Genomic DNA, 17,660 nt, shown 5'->3' with positions numbered 1-17,660 from the left:
ATCAATATCCGGTTGTAACTCACAACTCATTAGTACACGAGACCTCTCACTCTCGAGGAGTCGCTAATATCGTTGATCAATTGAAGTTTATCAGTCTCGTGTCATCAACTAGTCACGTCAACTCATCACTATTAATTAAACTCTTTCTCTCTCCCACAAGTGTTGAAGCTTTATCTCTTTCTTTATTTCTCTGTCTCTCGTCTTATCAATCAGTCACCATCACTTATCAGTGTATGAATTATTACATTATGTCTTCACTGCACCTTGTTAATATAACTGTGGCTGTTAGATCATCATTTAAAATCCTACTTCCTTGGACTATTCTTCATGTACCAAAAGAAGAAGACACTATTAGTGATTTCTTTTCCAACTCTGTAAGAGCTCGTCTCACTGATGTCCAATATGAACTTGACTCAGCATTTATTGGTCGTGATAAAGAAATGCTTGACAATGTAGATATTAACCTGCCAGTTGTAGCAGTTATTACTTCATTTGGACACTATATTAAATATATTGTCACTTGTGCTGCCACTTCTACTGGTTTAAATAGTGAAGAATGCATTCCAAATGAAGATGCAGGTCTTCTATCTGTGTGTATTGTGCTGTGGATCAACCCTTCACAGATGAAAAAAATACCCGCAATGTATGTAAAAGAAGCCATCTATTACAAAAAGCATTTGCTATGATTGCAATGGTTTTGTGGTTAATAACAATGAATAATGTTAATAATGAATATTTTATCTTATAATTAAAATTGCGCCCGCCCGCGTCAGTGCCGCGTGTGCAAGGGGAAACTATAAATTTAATTGGAGTGGCCTAACGGACACTGGAATACAATTTGTGATAATGCTGATGATGATAATGATGCTACTTATGGTTATATTCCTGATGTGGTCTGTCATCAGTTAGGCTATACTGGTGGTGAATCTAGTGACTTTAACTATGGGTCAGTTGACTCTATATGTTGCCACTTGCCAATGATAATAGTATTCTTAGATATGATGAACTTAAGGTTGGATTTTATGATATGTCCTGCAAGAAGAATTATTTAGTCATACTGCAGTGTAGCTATAAAACTGGTGCTTTGCCTTCTAATTGTAATAGTGATAGTACTATTAAAATAAAATGTTGTAAGTCTCTTTATTTATGTTGATGTAATGCTTTCTGCAAGATCTTACTAGAATATGGGACAGAGCACCATATTCTGGCATGGTACGTCTAGTGAACAGTAGTTATACAGGTCAAGGTATAGTTGAAGTCTATTGTCATGGAAAGTGGGGAGTGGTTTGCAATAAAGCTAGATCTAGCTCTGAAAGTTTTGCTCGAACTGCTTGTAACCAGCTCGGGTATAATTCACTTGTTGATCGCGACTATAGTACACAATTGTAAGTTAACAATTTAGTTATTATTAGCATTAATTTTAATTCACTTGATCATATAGCTCAAACGCGTTTTTTGCATCAATAAAAGAAACTGATGGTTGTGGTGATAATGATGGTGATTTCAAGAAATGCATAAAAGATTGTGCAAGTTGTGATGATAATATTGACTCATGTGACAATGGTATTTTAAATGTGACTTGCAGTGAGTTTACTAGCAGAATAATAAAATAAAATTTTTAATGATTATAATTATACAGAGTATGACAAAGGTACTGCTGCAAATCATGGTAACAAAATGGGTGCCTGTTCCCCTATAAGTAAGTACTTCATACTGACTTGCTGTTTTGCATTATTTGTTAATAGATTTATATCCTGGGAAACTTGCAGTGACTGCATTGGTTTTGATCCTGTTCCTTTATCTTTACTTTATCACTCGTTTCTGCATTAGAATTATTACCATTTGGTGTAGGAGGAGAAGAGGGCAACGGCAACCACTTCTTGAAGTAAATGATAATAATGAAGACAACAATAACAATAATAAGTGTAGGGTTTGTTGTAGTGTTATTTGTGATATTTTCTGCTGTAACTAAACAACTACTGAATAAGTAGAAGTGCAGCAGACTTTTTGTATTTTTTGTACGATGTAATTATGTTGCATCTATTCTGGGATCATTTTATTATTCATTTTGACTCCTCTCTGCACTACTCTTTTCATTTCAAATGCCCATGTGATAAATGTTATACTAACTTAGCTCTTTAATATTATTATTTTCTTTACTCTTTATCTCTGGTCTTCCGCTATGCGGTTATACCTTCAATTTAGCTATTTTTCTACTCTCTTTCTTTGTCTTTTTACTCTGTCAATAGTTGTGAAGTTTAAATAAATAAATAAATTTAAAATCCAGAAGATCAAGACGTGGTTAAAAGAGGTGTGTCGAGTGGGTGTGGTTATACCTAGAGAGCTAGCCATGTTGAGAAGACACAAGCTCATTGTTCAAGGAGAAGTAACTGCAGTACTGTCAGCTCTGAGGGGAGGAGGAGGAGGGGGAGGGAGATGGATAGGAATGGGTAGATCAAACTCGGTAACTCTTTATAAATAAAGTGATATGGTTCCATTGTCTATTAATAGGAGGAGATACAGGATCCATTGATACATGACCTATGTCTATTGCAAGACAATCTACTGCATACACAAGGTATTACTTAACCTTTTTATTCTTTATTATAATGTACAGCTGTTACTTAAATATTTTCCCTGCCATCCTCTTAATTTTAAATTCATTTAGCGCAACAAAAATTAATCGTTACATGATGTAATCTTTCGTGTTTTCTCTTTTATTACAGAGATAGGTGTGTTAGATATAGTACGTCCATTTTGTTCGGTGGTCATCAATGAAGAGACAACTGGCCCAATCACTGGCCTGGCTATAGGGGCACTGGATAAGTTCCTTGCCTCAGGATTATTAGGTAACTAGTAGCGGCACAGGGTTTTTAAAGACTGGGTATTTTAGAAGTGATATTCTAATATCATTATTCTGAATCAGCCCTTGTGTTGGTATTACTATTAAGTACACTTGATGCAATGGGGTACATGTAGAAAGGTGTTTGGAGTAATGTAGCATCATTATCAGCTTAGCAAGGCTCTTACTGGTTCCTATTATTTACAGCTCTTTTATTCTTTTATATTTCTTTTATTTCATGTACATGTAGATCCATCTTATGATAAAGCAGCTCATGGTATCTGTGAAGTGGCTGAGGCTGTCACTCACGCTAGGTTCGTAGGTACTAGCACTGCCAGCGATGAAGTCGTACTCATGAAAATACTCAAAGTAACTGATAAAGAGAGAAGGAGAGAGAGAGTGATGTTAGGGAAAGAGAAAGAGCAGATATTGTTTGTTTATTTGAGTTGTGTCTGTTTGTAATTTATTTCTTATTATTATTAAATTATTATTATTATAACAAAAACAAGTAATTTATTATTATTATTATTATTATTATTATTGATTTAGATATTAAATACATTGCTCTCAGTACCAGGTGGCAGATTATTAACGAATGAGAGCGTCTGTGAGATAATGCAGTCTTGCTTTAGGATCTGTTTTGAAGGACGGCTATCAGGTACATACGCCCACACAATAAAGTGACACGCCTACCCTACAATGCAATACAGGTTTCATAGTTCGGTACCATAAAGGTACCGTTAAATACGATAGAGGTACCATCCATTGCGATACAAGTACCTCACTAAACACTATTACAGGTACCTCACATACAATACACGCAGTACTCTTACTGTGTGTATGGAATACATTAGCAGCTGGTGATTTGGATGGCGAGAATTATACTTACTTTTTAGTGATTTTATGGCCAGCCAATTTTTTTGTCTTGTGCCAATGAACATGTGCATTATGGCTCAAAGTGGCTGGTTTTATTTTAGCTTATGTTCTCAAAAATTGCCAGCTGTGAAATAGCAGACCTGTGACTGTGGCAGGTCTGCTGTCACAAGTAGCAGACCTAGCGGCTCCTTTGATCTACTTCACTAGTATACTTTATTATAAGATTGGCAGGTATACATGTACAGTAGACATGTTGCCAGTAGCAACTGACACCTTGGATAACATGGTTTCAACTTTTATTTTTAACCCTTTAGAGCTGTTGCGTTGTTTTGCTGAGAATATACTAACTGAAATGGTCCGTCTCTTATTTAGTAATCTCTCACTCGTTGAGGACACACCCACTGACAATGAAATGAAGGTATCTTCATAGACAGTACATGTACATGCATGCTCCCATTATGGCTAAATATAGCAGCTGCTTATTTATTGGACTCTCCCTCTTTCCTTTCATCAATTCCATATCTTTAATAAGCTGTCCAGTGTTTATTTAATCAATGGCTTATTGATTATATTATGGAAATATTCTGTTGTCATTGTCATGATGGCATTTCAGTTATACGTACATGTACATGTACATCCTCACTAAATGTAATACTTACAGTATTGGTATACTATTGTATGTACATTAGGTGGTGGCCTATAGTAGTGGCCCTGTATTGGACTCTACTAGTTACAATGCTAAGGAAGAGAAGGCGGGCCAGCAGCAGCTGCAATCAGAGCAGTCAGTAGTAGTACAGGAGACTGACTCCATTAATGGGGTAGCAGAAGGGGAGGAGGCTAAGAGAGAGGGAGAGGATGAAGGAGAGAGGAATGGTCTGTCTGATGAAGAGGGTAAGACAGGAGGAGGAGGAGGAGGGAGGGAGAGGGAGGATGTCTCTTCATTGTCAAGTGAATCACCTGATACTTCATTAACAAAGTAAGGGAGCAGCTGTCTTTCATCTTTAATTTAATCCACACATACATGTATGTATGATGTATATTCATAATATTTCTTCTTCTCTCTCTTACAATAGTTCTCCAAATGGTGATAGTCCTACTGCTCCTACTGGCAGTACATTCACGACAGCAAGAGGTGTCCATTTTGCTGGTCCAGTAGGAGGAGGGGGAGGAGATGAGAGAGAGAAGTCTCCTCACAGTATGCCTTGTGTTAGAGAAGTCCTGAGGTTTCTCATTTCCATTATTAATCCTAAAGACAGGTGAGTCTGTTACTGTATGTACTACATGTACAGTATATAGTCCTTTAATTCCTATAATCATTATGATTCTTGAGTTATGAGCACCTGGAAAAATGCACCAATTTCTATAAAGCATTACTTGTGCTTTTTCGAAAGTTTTGACAGCTGGAATGAAACACTATTGATGTATTTGAACCTGTGTCCATCAATCTCTTTTATTTAATCATATAACCTCCTCTCTCCCTCCCCCCTCTCTCTCTCTCTCTCTCCCTTTCCTCCATAAGGAATGACACTCGTGTGATATGCATTGGATTGGATTTGGTGACAGTTATGCTGGAGTGTGGAGGGAAGAGTCTTGGGGACATTAAATCGCTGAGGGTTCTCATGCAAGACGGACTCTGCCATCATTTACTTACTGTAAATGAGCAACTTTACGAAATACATATTTTATTTTATTTTGTGTTACATTTTTTGTTTTATTAGTTGCTAAAGCACGAATCCGTTGATGTTTTCGGTCGCTCTCTGAGGAACTGTTTTCTTCTTTTTGATTCAAATCGCCATCATCTTAAACTACAACTGGAGGTAAAGAAAGGCATATACAGGTCATTAAATGCTTCTCTCTCCCTCTCCCTCTCTCTCTCAGTGGTTCCTTAATAAGCTAATGCAAACGATACAGTTGGATCAGTCAAGACTACAGGCAGGCAGACAAGAGCTAACACTAGAGTGCCTCATACAAGTGAGAGAGACTACATTTTTGTTGTACATGAGATTGTGACATTTTAATATATTTTTATGTCTCTCTTATTTTCTTTAGTTTTGTCACATCCGTAATTTCGTATCAGAGCTATACGTTAACTATGACTGCAGTACTTACTGCACTAATGTGTGCGAGAGATTGAGCAAACTACTTGCCAAGGTATCACAACCATCAGCTGATACAGCTACCCTGCGTACTGTAGTACAGGGTATTTTACCAAAAATGAAAAGTGGAGAATTCTTCATTTTTATAATTTTTTCTGATACATATACATGTTCTTATGTTGTGTAGAAAGTTTGAACTGATTCCGATCAAAATTGAATTTTTTACGAATTTTTTAAGTTGCTCCAAAATCGGACCAAAGTCCCTGTACTATAGTACAGGGATTTTGGCCAAATTTCATCAAAAATGAAAAGTGGAGAATTCTTCATTTTTATAATTTTTTCTGATACATATACATGTTCTTATGTTGTGTAGAAAGTTTGAACCGATTCCGATCAAAATTGAATTTTTTACGAATTTTTAAAGTTGCTCCAAAATCGGACCAAAGTCCTTGTACTGTATTACAGGAACTTTGCTAAAATTTTGTTCAAAAATGAAAATTAGAGAATTCTGAATTTTTATAATTTTTTCTGATGCATATACAATGTATGTGTACATGCACTTACGTTATGTATCAAGTTTGAACTGTACGTTTTATTATGTTTTTTTTCTCTGCACAGCAAGCATTTCCCAGTTCTTATCACACCATATCATCAACCAACATATTAGCACTGGACACACTACTGGCAATGATACTATCACTGGAATCAGCCAGCACCACCACCACTACTGATAATAATAATAACGATACCAATGATCGGGATACTAATAGGGTGGGTGCTAAAAATGGAGGGAAAGTTCCAGCTGATTGTAATGAAGGAGTCAGTGTTAATTCATCCGCCGGGATCATATTCTCCTCCGCTAAGCAGCAGGCACCGGATATCAGTCTGAATGGAGGGGAGGAGGTGGGTGGAGCTATATCAGAACCTAACCTCCTCAAAGAGGAAGAGGAGGAGGAGGAAAGGAAGCACCTTAGCCTTCCCCTCTCTCCCTCCCCAGGGACTCTCTCTGAACTATTGAAAGCACGTCAATTGAAAAAGGTAACAGGTCTTTTGTACTAGTATACATGTATATTATATAAATGTATTTATTATCTTTTAGTTGATCACTGCTGGTACAGAGCAGTTTAATCAGAAACCGTCACGTGGTATATCCTTCTTAATGGAGCAGGGAGTCCTTCAAACTCCTCTTGATCCTGTGGAAGTCGCTACATTTCTTCACGACAACCCCTCTATCAACAAACAAATGTTGGGAGATTACCTTGGGGATAGAAGGAACACAGAGATATTGGTTGCATTTATTAAGTAAGTGCATGTACTTTATTAATTTTATTTCTCTCTCTCTCTCTTTTAGGAGTTTCAAGTTTCATTCTGTCAGCCTTGTTGAGGCTATCAGAGAATTTTTAGAGTCTTTTCGTCTCCCTGGGGAGGCCCCTGTAATTTCTGGAATATTTGAAAAATTCTCTGCCCACTGGCTAGTAATTAGAGATCCATTCATTATAAATATAGCATTATTATTATTATTATTATTATTATTATTATTATTATTTTAATTTTTCATTCTTTATTTTCATAGAGTTGCAATGAAAGTGGTTTGGCGACCATGTTTGCAAACCAAGATTCTATATTTGTCCTTTGCTATGCCATTATGATGCTCAATACTGACCTTCACAACCCAAGACTCAAGCAAAAGATGTCACTAGAGGTACTCGTACATTATTTATAGTCACGCCTACAATAGTCTACATGTTTTTATCTTTTAGGAATTCATAAGGTCTCGTCGAGGTATGAATAATAATAAGGATTTCCCTAGAGAATTATTGACAGAGATATATCATTCAATAAGGTAGGAGGAGACTGCATGAGTCTTTAATATTATTACATTTAATATGTGGGAGGAGACTGGGCATGGCTTAATTAATTATAAACTTTTTACAATAGAACAACTGAGATTATATTACCTTCAGAACATCATGGAGCAGTCAAGGAAGGCTACGAATGGAAGGCAAGATTTAACTATCTTTTTTTTTTTATTCATTTATTTTCTTATTTTATTGATTAATTTATTTTATTTTTATTTTATTTATTTATTTATTATTTATATATTATTTATTTATTTATTTTTATATTTTTTATTTATTTATATTTTTTTATTTTATCTATTTATTTTTTTATTTTTCATTTTATTTTTTTTATTTACTTATATATTTTTTATTTTATTTATCTATTTATATTTTTTATTTATTTATTTATTATATAATTTATTTATAAATTTTTTATTTTTTATTTACATGCATATACACACACCATGTATATACATATATATTATTTATATATATATATATATTTTTTTTTTTTTATATTTATTTATTTATTATTATTATTATTATTATTTTTTTTTTTTTAATAATAATAATAATAATTACTATTTATTTATTTTTATTAGGTTTTATTACGTCATGCTAGTACTAATAAGAGTCTTTATTACGAGGTATCCACTCATGAGTATGATCAAGACGTCTTCCTCTTATTGTGGGGATCAGTAGCAGCTGCTCTATCCTGTGCTCTGGAGAACTGGCCGCCTCATTCAAATCTTTATGATAAAATAACCAACGGATACAAGTTAGTCATGTAGTGATTTAAAATCCGTAAAAAATCTAAATATGGTCAAAATCAGCTCAAACTTTCTACACAATGTAAGAATATGTATATGCATCAGAAAAAATTATAAAAACGAAGAATTCTCTACTTTTTATTTTTGACAAAATTTGGCAAAAATCCCTGTACTATAGTACAGGGATTTTGGTCCGATTTTGGAGCAAGTTTAAAAATTCATAAAAAATCCAATTTTGATTGGAATTAGCTCAAACTTGCTACACAACATAAGTACATGTATATGCATCAGATAAAATTATAAAAACAAAGAATTCTCTACTTTTCATTTTTGACGAAATTTTGGCCAAAATCCCTGTACTATAGTACAGGGACTTGGGCCCCATTTTGGAGCAAGTTTTAAAAATTTGTAAAAAAATCCAATTTTAATCGGAATCAGCTCAAACTTTCTACACAACATAAGAACATGTATATGCATCAGATAAATAGATTTGATGAATTCTGATGTCCATGTCCATCTCTTTCCACAGGCAATGCTCAATTGTGGCTGCCCATTATGAGCAGCATGAGGTCTTTGACAATCTCGTCATATCCCTGAGCAAGTTCTCCTCTCTTCTGAGCCACCACGACCCTCCCCTCTCCCAGTCTGTCACCCTCACCCTCACAACTGACACTAAAGCTCACCTCTCCCTTCAAACCATGCTCTCTCTTGCTCATCGTCACGGGAACCTCCTCAGGGAGGGCTGGAAGAACATTCTAGATTGTCTGATGTGTTTATATAGAGCAAGACTGTTACCAGAGAGTATGGTAACAATACCTGATTTCATTAATCCAGCTGGGTCTGTGTCTTTATATGCTGAGGAGGCCCCTACCGTTAGGTACAATAATTAATATATTATATGGTAGTCAAAATTAAATTATTTTACATGTACATGTACATTATACTTATAGCTTCTCCTTATTATTATTATTAATATACTACTATAGTACATACAATTATTTTCCTTTCTATATTCAGTATCATTGGTATCTCTCCTTAGACATGACTCCAGTATACTGAGCTCATTCTTTTCAGTAAACTACTGGCTACTAGCAGGAGAAGCATCAGTATCAACACAGTCCGCACTGAAGTCACTGTCACCGAGCGAAGTAAAGCAAAGGAACGCTTTAGTGAAATGGATAGATGTAAGTACAAATGTACTGCTATGATAACACTCTTAACAACATTCATATTTATATATTTATTTATTATAAGTAATGAAGTACTATTACGTAATACCCATTCACTCTATAATGTACATCTACATGTAGGACTGTGGGTGTCAGCTGCTTTTCAGTGACAGCAAGTTCCTCAATGAGGAGTCACTGGCTGAATTAATAAAGGTATGTATTACTAGTCACATGATGGTCACATGATGATCACATGATGATGGGATTATAGGCACTGATATTCCAATCACATGGTCCTGATGTTCATAACACTCTTGGGACTGGGTTTGATGAAGAGAGTGCAATCTTCTTTTTAGAATTATTAATGACAGTCACTCTAGCCAACAGGTCAGTTAATAACTTTTAATAACTACTAATAATTATTAATAATTAATTAACTAGGGATAGGGTAAATATATTCCTAGAAGATGTTTTAAATCACTTGACTGCAATATTATTATCAGACCTTCCATGCAGGTAAGCTTATTATTATTATTATCATCATCATTATTATTATTATTATTATATTGTTGTTGTTGTTGTTGTTGTTGTTTTGTAGGAGGTTGAGGGAGAGGATAGGTGTGTCCCTCCTCCAGCTGTCAATAAGGTTGCTACACAAAGAGAACACAAGGCAGAGTGTACTGGCGGCACTACGGTCTTTATTACTATTGAAACCAGCTGCTCTTGTATCTCACAGATCATTTCAAAGACAAATCGGCCGAGGGCTAGGAATATTAATGCGATCACAAGTACACACGGCACAGAATATCATCAATAATTTTATATAAATTATATAATAGGCTAATTATCTTAGCAGTTACATGGATTGGCTAACAGTCTTCTCCTTATTAGAATTCACTGCCACATGCACGAGTACATATTCTAATCTTTCTGCTACTAATCCAACTATCACTGCTGCTACTGAAGAAGGCAATGAAACCACTGTAAGATGATAGCCTTATTACACATATCACTGTTGCATGATGTATATACACATTTCTATTACCATAATATCCTCAAATTGTAATTGGAAAACCTTCTAATAGAAATACTGTGTGGGAATTAAAGATAGGGAATGTACAGTAGAAGCCTGGGACTGTTATTTAAGGACATCTCTTTGTTCTTTATTGTAGGATTATGAGAGTCAACCTGGCGGGGGCGCTAATTCTCCTACAGCTGGTAAAGACTGGGTAGTTATACAGAGACAGCGTAGCTCCACCAGTATCAACATTAACTGCTTTGATCTTTTAGTTGAAGACACCCTACCACCCCAAGTAATGAACCAACTATTAAACTACTTCCATTAGAAGAGACGGTTTACAATTTATGCCTTGGAGGAGAAATATTATAAATTTAATTATTATTTCTAGGATCCTGAGTCATTCTTCATAGCATGTGATGTGCTATCATACATCATTAGGGAAGAACAGCTAGTGAATGCTAATAATTTCACTACTTGTCTAAAGACTGTCAGGTACAATACATGTACATGTACATGTACATGTATATGTACATGTACATGCACTTAAAATACTCATATATACATGTACATGTATATTTACATGTACATGTCTTCATGTGTGTTTCCTTTGTTAGGCTACTATCAGAAGTAACTAGTGTGAAATCTTCCATTAGTCACGACCAGTATCTAACAAGGCAGCAAAGGGCCCCGCCCCCTGATCGCTCGTACGCTCACTGTGCCCTAAGACTACTTGATCTATTGGATACTTTATACCATCGGACGACTAGTGTATTTAATAATGAGGGTATTATCAGTGATACTGGAGCAGGTGTGAGCCATATGTGGAATGTGTGCTGGTGTCCGCTATTAGAAGTAATAATTAATAAATATTATGATGATGGTGACTCCTCCCCTTTAGGGTGTGGCTAGAATGTGTTGTGATCCTCGTAAGAACGTCCGGCAGGCGTCCATTGCTTATCTGCAGAGGGAGCTGCTGGCACAGACTCTTCAGTCACTCACTGCTCTGGACTGGGAGGCTTGCTTCCTTGAGGTAGCTTATCAGTTACTTGTACTTGTACACGTGTACTGCTTTGGGTCTTATATAAAAATTTAACAAATAAAGGCAATTATTATATAATTTTAGGTTTTCTTTCCAATGCTAAGTCGTCTCATAGAGGAAGATGATAGTCATAATCCGGACATTGAGGAAGGTCAAATGAGAGCCTGTAACCTTCTTTGTAAAGTGTTCCTACAGAGACTCCAGCTTATCTCCTCGCTTGATAATTTTACTGATCTCTGGGTTGGTATACTGGACACTATGGATCGTTACATGCACATTGAGGGATCTGAACTATTAGTAAGAGGAAGAGAGAGGGAGGGGGAGGGAGAGATATTCATGCTAAGTAAAAATTTGAGGATAGTTTGTGGGAAGAGAGAGGGGGTGGAGAAGGGGAAAGAGGGAGAGGAGTGGTATGCTAAGTGATTTACTTTTGTTTGCTATAGCCTGAGGCTATACCTGAGTCCCTAAAGAACATGTTGCTAGTGATGGTGACGCAAGGAGTTCTGTATGTGGGAACGTCCCCTCCAACTCAAGAAGAGGTATGATGATGATGATGATAATAATAATAATAATAATAATAATAATAATAATTTAGGAGACTAATAATCAGCTCTGGACTGTCACCTGGAAGAGAGTTGAAAGGTTCTTGCCTCAGTTTCTTTCCGTTTTATTTCCGGAGTCGATACCTACTGTTGTCATACCATCCTCTTCTCCTGTTATAGAACAGCCACGCCCAAAACCAACCAGCCCCACACAGAGTGACGTTTCTCCATCTTCATCTCCTTTATCTCAGAGCCCTAGTTAGTCAAAACACATATTTAAAATATATATACAATGATTATAATATGCAATCCTTTCATTTGTAATTTTGTTAATATTTTCTCTATTTATTGTCTAAACTTATGCCACTATTTTAAACCGTCTAACCACTAAAAGCACTCAGCCATTTTTATTTTATTCTTTTATATACTGCAGGCGATGATGGAAGCAGTTTTCCGATACTAGTGATACACCCTCCACTGCCAACCCCAACACTAGTGCCAACATCCCCTAACCCTCCCTCTCCCCCTCTCCCTCCCTCTTCCTCTCCTCCCAGTATCACACAAGCAGCTGCTATTGTTATTAATAATAATAATAATACTAATAGCACATCTTTAGATTGTCCAAGGTCGGGCAATATAACTCCATCCTCAACGGAATGATTCAAAATAAACTATTGTGTTCATTATTATTATTATTCACTGATTGAATATATTTAGGAGAATTAATTGGTATTAGAATTTAAATCATTAAATGATTGTTATTTAACAAGTTTTTTGCAGACAGTCCTACTGCGCATGCGTCGAGTCATGATACCTCATGAATATTAATGAGCTATAGCCAGATCTCAGAAGTGGAAATTCTTGTGTGATGGCTACGCCTCCTCCTCCTTCAGCAACAAAGCTGGAAAATGATGGTGGGTCTTCTTCCTGTGAGGAATTTGTTCTTATAGAGGCGGATAAGACTAACCAGCAGCCTAACAGAACAAGAGGTAATGTCCTCTGGCATTCGCTGATTTAGATTTTTAAACAAAAGAGTCCCAACTGGCCGTTATTAAAGCCCTAAGAGAACACCTACGTTGTTTCGAGCTATTATACGCGATCCATTAACTTTATAATGTGCATTTAAAGAGTATTTTAACTTGTAGCATCATTCACAGTTTGTTGTATTGGGCTGAAGGTGTCAACAAGGCCTCTTGTTATCATCTTACAAGACATACAAGGGTGTTAACTAAAATAGATGACTCCTAATTGAATTGTGATGTTAAGACTCATTAGCTGTTTATCTTTGGGTGTGTTTAAGATGCACTGTTATATAAATACGTTAACAAAGCTTGCTCTCTAAGTTAGAGATTTTATACGCATATGTGACAAAGAGAGAGATTAAGACAGTTATGTCTTGTGTGATAGGAGGATCCATGGCATCAGCTGAAGCTTTGTTCTCTCGGAATTTAAGCTCATCATCTCCTAAAAAGAGGAAAGACTCGGGATTACCTAACGGACAGGATGATACGAGATCACAGCCTTCTCCAAGCATTGGTAGAGATACAGGAGTAGAGACAACAATGGAGGATGTGAATCAAGTTAGTGTCTCTTTCCTTCTCTTCACTGCTGTATAGCAGCTGCTTTGTTAGTGTGATTGGTTTTTCTCCCTCTCTCTCTCTCCCTCTTTATAATAGTCCCCCTCTTCTTCTGATGTTTGATTTTGTTATGTGGATAATTGTTTGTATTCCCTCCTGAATGTAAATCTGCAGCTGTCAATAATGTACATGTACATATATATATGTGTAATACCAAACCCTTAATGTACTCTTGGTAATACCCTTTATCTTATAAAGGGTTATACTGATTCATTATGTGTTATGATACTGTTGTGTACATCTACTGTCCTATTGTAATGTAGTTTGTCTAGCAATCACTACACTGAAAGCTGTCAATGCCCTTTCATGTACTTTATTATCTTATTAAATTTTGACAGCATCATTAATATATACCCTCCCACACACTATCCCCCCCCTCTCTCCCTTTCTTACTCTCCTCTCTCTCCTTCTCTCTTCCTTTCTCTCTCTCCCTTTCTTTCTCTCCTCTCTCTCTCTTTCCCTCTCCAGGTTGCTTTTACTGGTGAAGATGTAGAATCCATTCCATCTCATTTGTGTGAGAAGTTTGGTCTGACTGCACAGCGACTTGATCTATCATACAATAGACTAAAGTAATTTATGAGATGATAATAATAATGGTCGAATTCATAATCTCCGTGCATGTAGGTTTTTCAAGGATTTTAATATAGTTATCAGCATCTTTTTAGTGGATTTTTATAGTTTACCATTGAAAGGGCTGGCTGGTTGAATCCTACATTTTCAAAAATTAACAATAATAATAATTATTAAAGTTATTATTGGTATAGGACTTCATAATTTTTAATGCAGGGTTTTACCCTTTCCAAAAATTGTCGTATATCAGAATTGACATTAGACCAGAGATTAGTACTACAAAGCCTACCTGAATGCACCTCGAATCCCAGTGTCCTTTTATACGCTATAAATTGTAAAATGCTATAGTGGGTCGGACTGTTGTGGTCAACACTAAAACAACAAAACACATCAAATGTATATACATGTACATGTAACACCTTTATGATAAGGACTCCTTTATAAACAAGGACTCCTTAATGAGGACATTTTGCAAGGCTGAGGTCCCTGTAATATAATAGTACGGGGTCTTTGGCCAAATTTTACCAAAATTGACTAGGAGAGAATTTACCATTTTTATAATTTCTTTTGATGCATATACATGTTCTTATGTTGTGTAGCAAGTTTGAGCTGATTCCGATCAAAATTGGATTTTTTATGAATTTTTAAAGTTTCTCAAAAATTGGATCAAAGTCCCTGTACTATAGTACAGGGATTTTGACCAAATTTCACCAAAATTGACTAGGAGGGAATTTGCCGTTTTTGTAACATTTTCTGATACACATACATGTTCTTATGTTGTGTAGCAAGTTTGAGCTGATTCCAATCAAAATTGGATTTTTGCGAATTTTTAAAGTTGATCCAAAAGCCATATATTGTATTGTAGTGCTTGTCAGCTCATGAAACTCATGCTGTTTAGCTTACTTAGCATGCTTTGTGGGAAACCCTGTGTAGATTTTACATGTTAAAAATGTAAATTTTTAGTTTATAACGTGTTACTCTAACCCTTTCCCTTCTCACTAGATCACTGGACGGATTAGAGAATTTCAAAGTATTAGAAGAGCTTGTGTTGGACAACAATGATTTAACCGATGCTGCTCTGTCACTGCCACACCTACCACGCCTGCATACCCTCACTCTGAACAAGAATCAGATATCCTTACATTGCAATAACAACATTCCAGTCATAACTGTAGCTCAAGTATACATTTGTAGTGGGTTCCTGGAATTAGACATCAATTGCCATTGATTATTAATAATTGCTATTTCCTCTTTTTGGTCTTATTTTGACTGCATATCTGTCCTGCACAACGTTCCATAATTACTGTCAATAATCTGATATATGTACATGATGTGCATAATGTATTTATGACGTCTAGTTCAGTTAGTGTTTATAGTTACATGTATGTAATATAATTATGTGCTACTCTATTTCCGACCTTTGGGTTGGATTGTTATTTCTTAACGTTCCTAATCAACACATCATAGATACTGAGAGCTTACTGTCCACGTTAGAGAAGCAGTGTCCATCTTTGAAGTATCTGAGTCTCCTTGGTAACAGGGCCTGCCCACACGAGATACTACAGTCTGGACATGATGATGAAGACTACCAGCACTATAGGTAAGGATAATAAGGTTTCTTATGTACTATGTATGTGTACATGTATATAGTATGTACAAGAATTGTACATGTACATGTATACATGTGTAATTGTTACTACATGTACAAGTGCATGTATATGTACATGTACATGCACTTGTACATGTACATATACATGTACATGTATATGTACATGTATATGTACATGTATATAGTATGTATTGTACAAGAAGAATTGTATATGTACATGTATAAGAAGAATTGTACAACTTATATGCTAAAAAACATGAGAATCATGTGCATTCTCATTACGATTTGTACAATTCTTCGTATTAATTTGTACATTATGTTCTTTATTATTATCGTTATTTTTACTTGTTATGATTATACTATTATTATTATTATTATTATTATTATTATTATTATTATTATTATTATTATTATTATTATTATTATTATTATTATTATGAGAGAAAAGGGCAACAAAAAGAGAGGAAATGTATAGAAAGGAGGAGAGGGAGAACCCGAAAGAAAGACAAAAATTATTATTATTATTATTATTAGGTATTTTGTTTTACATCGTTTGCCAAAGTTAACTTTCTTGGATTCGAGTTTCGTCACGTCAGAGGAGAGGAAAGAGGCACAGAGAGTCGGAGCCTTCATGAGAGTAGTCAGACCCACAGACTCAATAGTAAGAATATCAATTATATCATTCATTATACATAGTGATACATTTATTATCTTATCTTATATGTCTATGTTAACATTGTTTGTATGAAGGATGGATATCATTATAAATACTGTTTTGTGATGTTTGTTTGTTTGTTTGTAATCATTCACGTTGCATCTTGTAATGGCAAGTGAATTGCGTATCCTGTTTTTGGTGGCTGTTTGCCAAAGTTACAGTTGAATTGTGAAGTACCATCTTGTAATGTTGTGACTATAATACTCCTTTAATTGAACATTAATGTACACGTATATGTGTGTTTGTGTGTGTGTGTGTTTGTACAATTATGATGTTAATGTTCTTGGATGTATTTGTGTGTGTTTTTATGAAGTTGCCTGTGTTGAAATTGTTTAGGAATCTAAGAAGAAGTTAAAGAAATCTTCAGAAGATGTTCCCAGTGGTTTCAATCCTTTACCAGCATCACGAGATGTTGTGGGACAACATAGAGGTACTAGTAAAGTATTGAAAATAATATCAATTATTTATTGTTATTTTTATAATTTATTGCTATTTTTAGAGGTAAATGTAAATATTAAAAAAATTATAAGTTATTTATTGTTATTTTTAATTGTTATTTTTAGGTGTCTATGGACAGTGTAAATACGTATATTATGGGAAGCATTCTGAAGGGAATAGATTTATACGTAATCATCACTTATGATATCTTGTGATTTCTTCTTCCTATGCTTCTTCTTTATCTAACTATTTCTCTCTTCCTTCTCTCGTGTGTCTTAATGATGAGTAATATTACTAGCATAAAAACCTGCAGTTTATTCATCATCGTATTATTATTATTATTACTATTATTATTATTAATTTATTATTAACTGATTATTGTGTATTATTATTTATCGATGTTATAGTATATATGACTCTTTTCATTCCATTCTTATTTTTGTATTGATACATATATTCATATATATGTAGTGTGTATTATATATAATTTAATAC

The 17,660-nt window shown here is 35.1% G+C and overlaps 3 protein-coding genes across 4 annotated transcripts; all 3 read left to right on the top strand.

The window, feature by feature from the left end:
* Positions 1-6: 6 nt before the first annotated feature.
* On the top strand, positions 7-2,043 carry LOC109580285 (deleted in malignant brain tumors 1 protein-like). 2 transcript variants are annotated; one of them, XM_019993313.1, is made up of 6 exons: positions 7-946; positions 997-1,130; positions 1,172-1,385; positions 1,442-1,584; positions 1,640-1,699; positions 1,746-2,043. In XM_019993313.1, the coding sequence occupies exons 2-6, from the start codon at positions 1,028-1,030 to the stop codon at positions 1,970-1,972; spliced, it is 747 nt and encodes a 248-aa protein (XP_019848872.1). In that variant the 5' UTR covers positions 7-946; positions 997-1,027; the 3' UTR covers positions 1,973-2,043. The 2 variants fall into 2 exon arrangements, with proteins under 2 accessions (XP_019848872.1, XP_019848871.1); XM_019993312.1 differs by lacking the exon at positions 7-946 and having other exon boundaries at positions 954-1,130.
* Positions 2,044-2,325: 282 nt separating this feature from the next.
* LOC100641667 (Golgi-specific brefeldin A-resistance guanine nucleotide exchange factor 1-like) lies at positions 2,326-12,948 on the top strand. The gene is made up of 34 exons (XM_019993305.1): positions 2,326-2,464; positions 2,512-2,578; positions 2,727-2,849; positions 3,093-3,211; positions 3,392-3,500; positions 4,033-4,136; positions 4,408-4,694; positions 4,792-4,974; positions 5,238-5,370; positions 5,437-5,535; positions 5,597-5,689; positions 5,768-5,869; positions 6,433-6,852; positions 6,914-7,116; positions 7,166-7,289; positions 7,388-7,516; positions 7,575-7,657; positions 7,753-7,816; positions 8,258-8,433; positions 8,955-9,302; positions 9,465-9,609; positions 9,736-9,807; positions 9,866-9,981; positions 10,036-10,110; positions 10,193-10,382; positions 10,434-10,577; positions 10,767-10,907; positions 11,004-11,107; positions 11,230-11,467; positions 11,514-11,645; positions 11,739-11,951; positions 12,098-12,193; positions 12,250-12,454; positions 12,630-12,948. The coding sequence occupies exons 1-34, from the start codon at positions 2,351-2,353 to the stop codon at positions 12,854-12,856; spliced, it is 5,178 nt and encodes a 1,725-aa protein (XP_019848864.1). The 5' UTR covers positions 2,326-2,350; the 3' UTR covers positions 12,857-12,948.
* Positions 12,949-13,021: 73 nt separating this feature from the next.
* On the top strand, positions 13,022-17,645 carry LOC100641540 (leucine-rich repeat-containing protein C10orf11 homolog). The gene is made up of 8 exons (XM_003384209.3): positions 13,022-13,185; positions 13,604-13,776; positions 14,302-14,402; positions 15,406-15,535; positions 15,864-16,003; positions 16,547-16,673; positions 17,064-17,157; positions 17,291-17,645. Exons 1-8 carry the CDS (start codon positions 13,065-13,067, stop codon positions 17,368-17,370), a joined length of 966 nt encoding a protein of 321 aa, XP_003384257.1. The 5' UTR covers positions 13,022-13,064; the 3' UTR covers positions 17,371-17,645.
* Positions 17,646-17,660: the final 15 nt, after the last annotated feature.

The sequence above is a fragment of the Amphimedon queenslandica genome, unplaced genomic scaffold, assembly GCF_000090795.2.
Source record: "Amphimedon queenslandica unplaced genomic scaffold, v1.1 AMPQUscaffold_13499, whole genome shotgun sequence".
In the NCBI taxonomy this organism is placed as follows: Eukaryota; Metazoa; Porifera; class Demospongiae; order Haplosclerida; family Niphatidae; genus Amphimedon; species Amphimedon queenslandica.
Note: the sequence above shows the minus strand (reverse complement) of the source record. Positions and strands in the feature narration are given on the sequence as shown.

Coding starts and splice junctions, on each gene's coding strand:
- LOC109580285 (XM_019993312.1), top strand. CDS start 962: ATGTTGCCACTTGCCAATGATAATAGTATTCTTAGATATGATGAACTT. Junction 1,585..1,639: donor TATTTTAAATGTGACTTGCA/GTGAGTTTACTA, acceptor ATAATTATACAG/AGTATGACAAAGGTACTGCT. Junction 1,700..1,745: donor GGGTGCCTGTTCCCCTATAA/GTAAGTACTTCA, acceptor ATTTGTTAATAG/ATTTATATCCTGGGAAACTT.
- LOC100641667 (XM_019993305.1), top strand. CDS start 2,351: ATGTTGAGAAGACACAAGCTCATTGTTCAAGGAGAAGTAACTGCAGTA. Junction 5,536..5,596: donor ATCTTAAACTACAACTGGAG/GTAAAGAAAGGC, acceptor TCTCTCTCTCAG/TGGTTCCTTAATAAGCTAAT. Junction 5,690..5,767: donor CACTAGAGTGCCTCATACAA/GTGAGAGAGACT, acceptor TATTTTCTTTAG/TTTTGTCACATCCGTAATTT.
- LOC100641540 (XM_003384209.3), top strand. CDS start 13,065: ATGGCTACGCCTCCTCCTCCTTCAGCAACAAAGCTGGAAAATGATGGT. Junction 13,186..13,603: donor GCAGCCTAACAGAACAAGAG/GTAATGTCCTCT, acceptor CTTGTGTGATAG/GAGGATCCATGGCATCAGCT. Junction 16,674..17,063: donor TCAGACCCACAGACTCAATA/GTAAGAATATCA, acceptor GAAATTGTTTAG/GAATCTAAGAAGAAGTTAAA.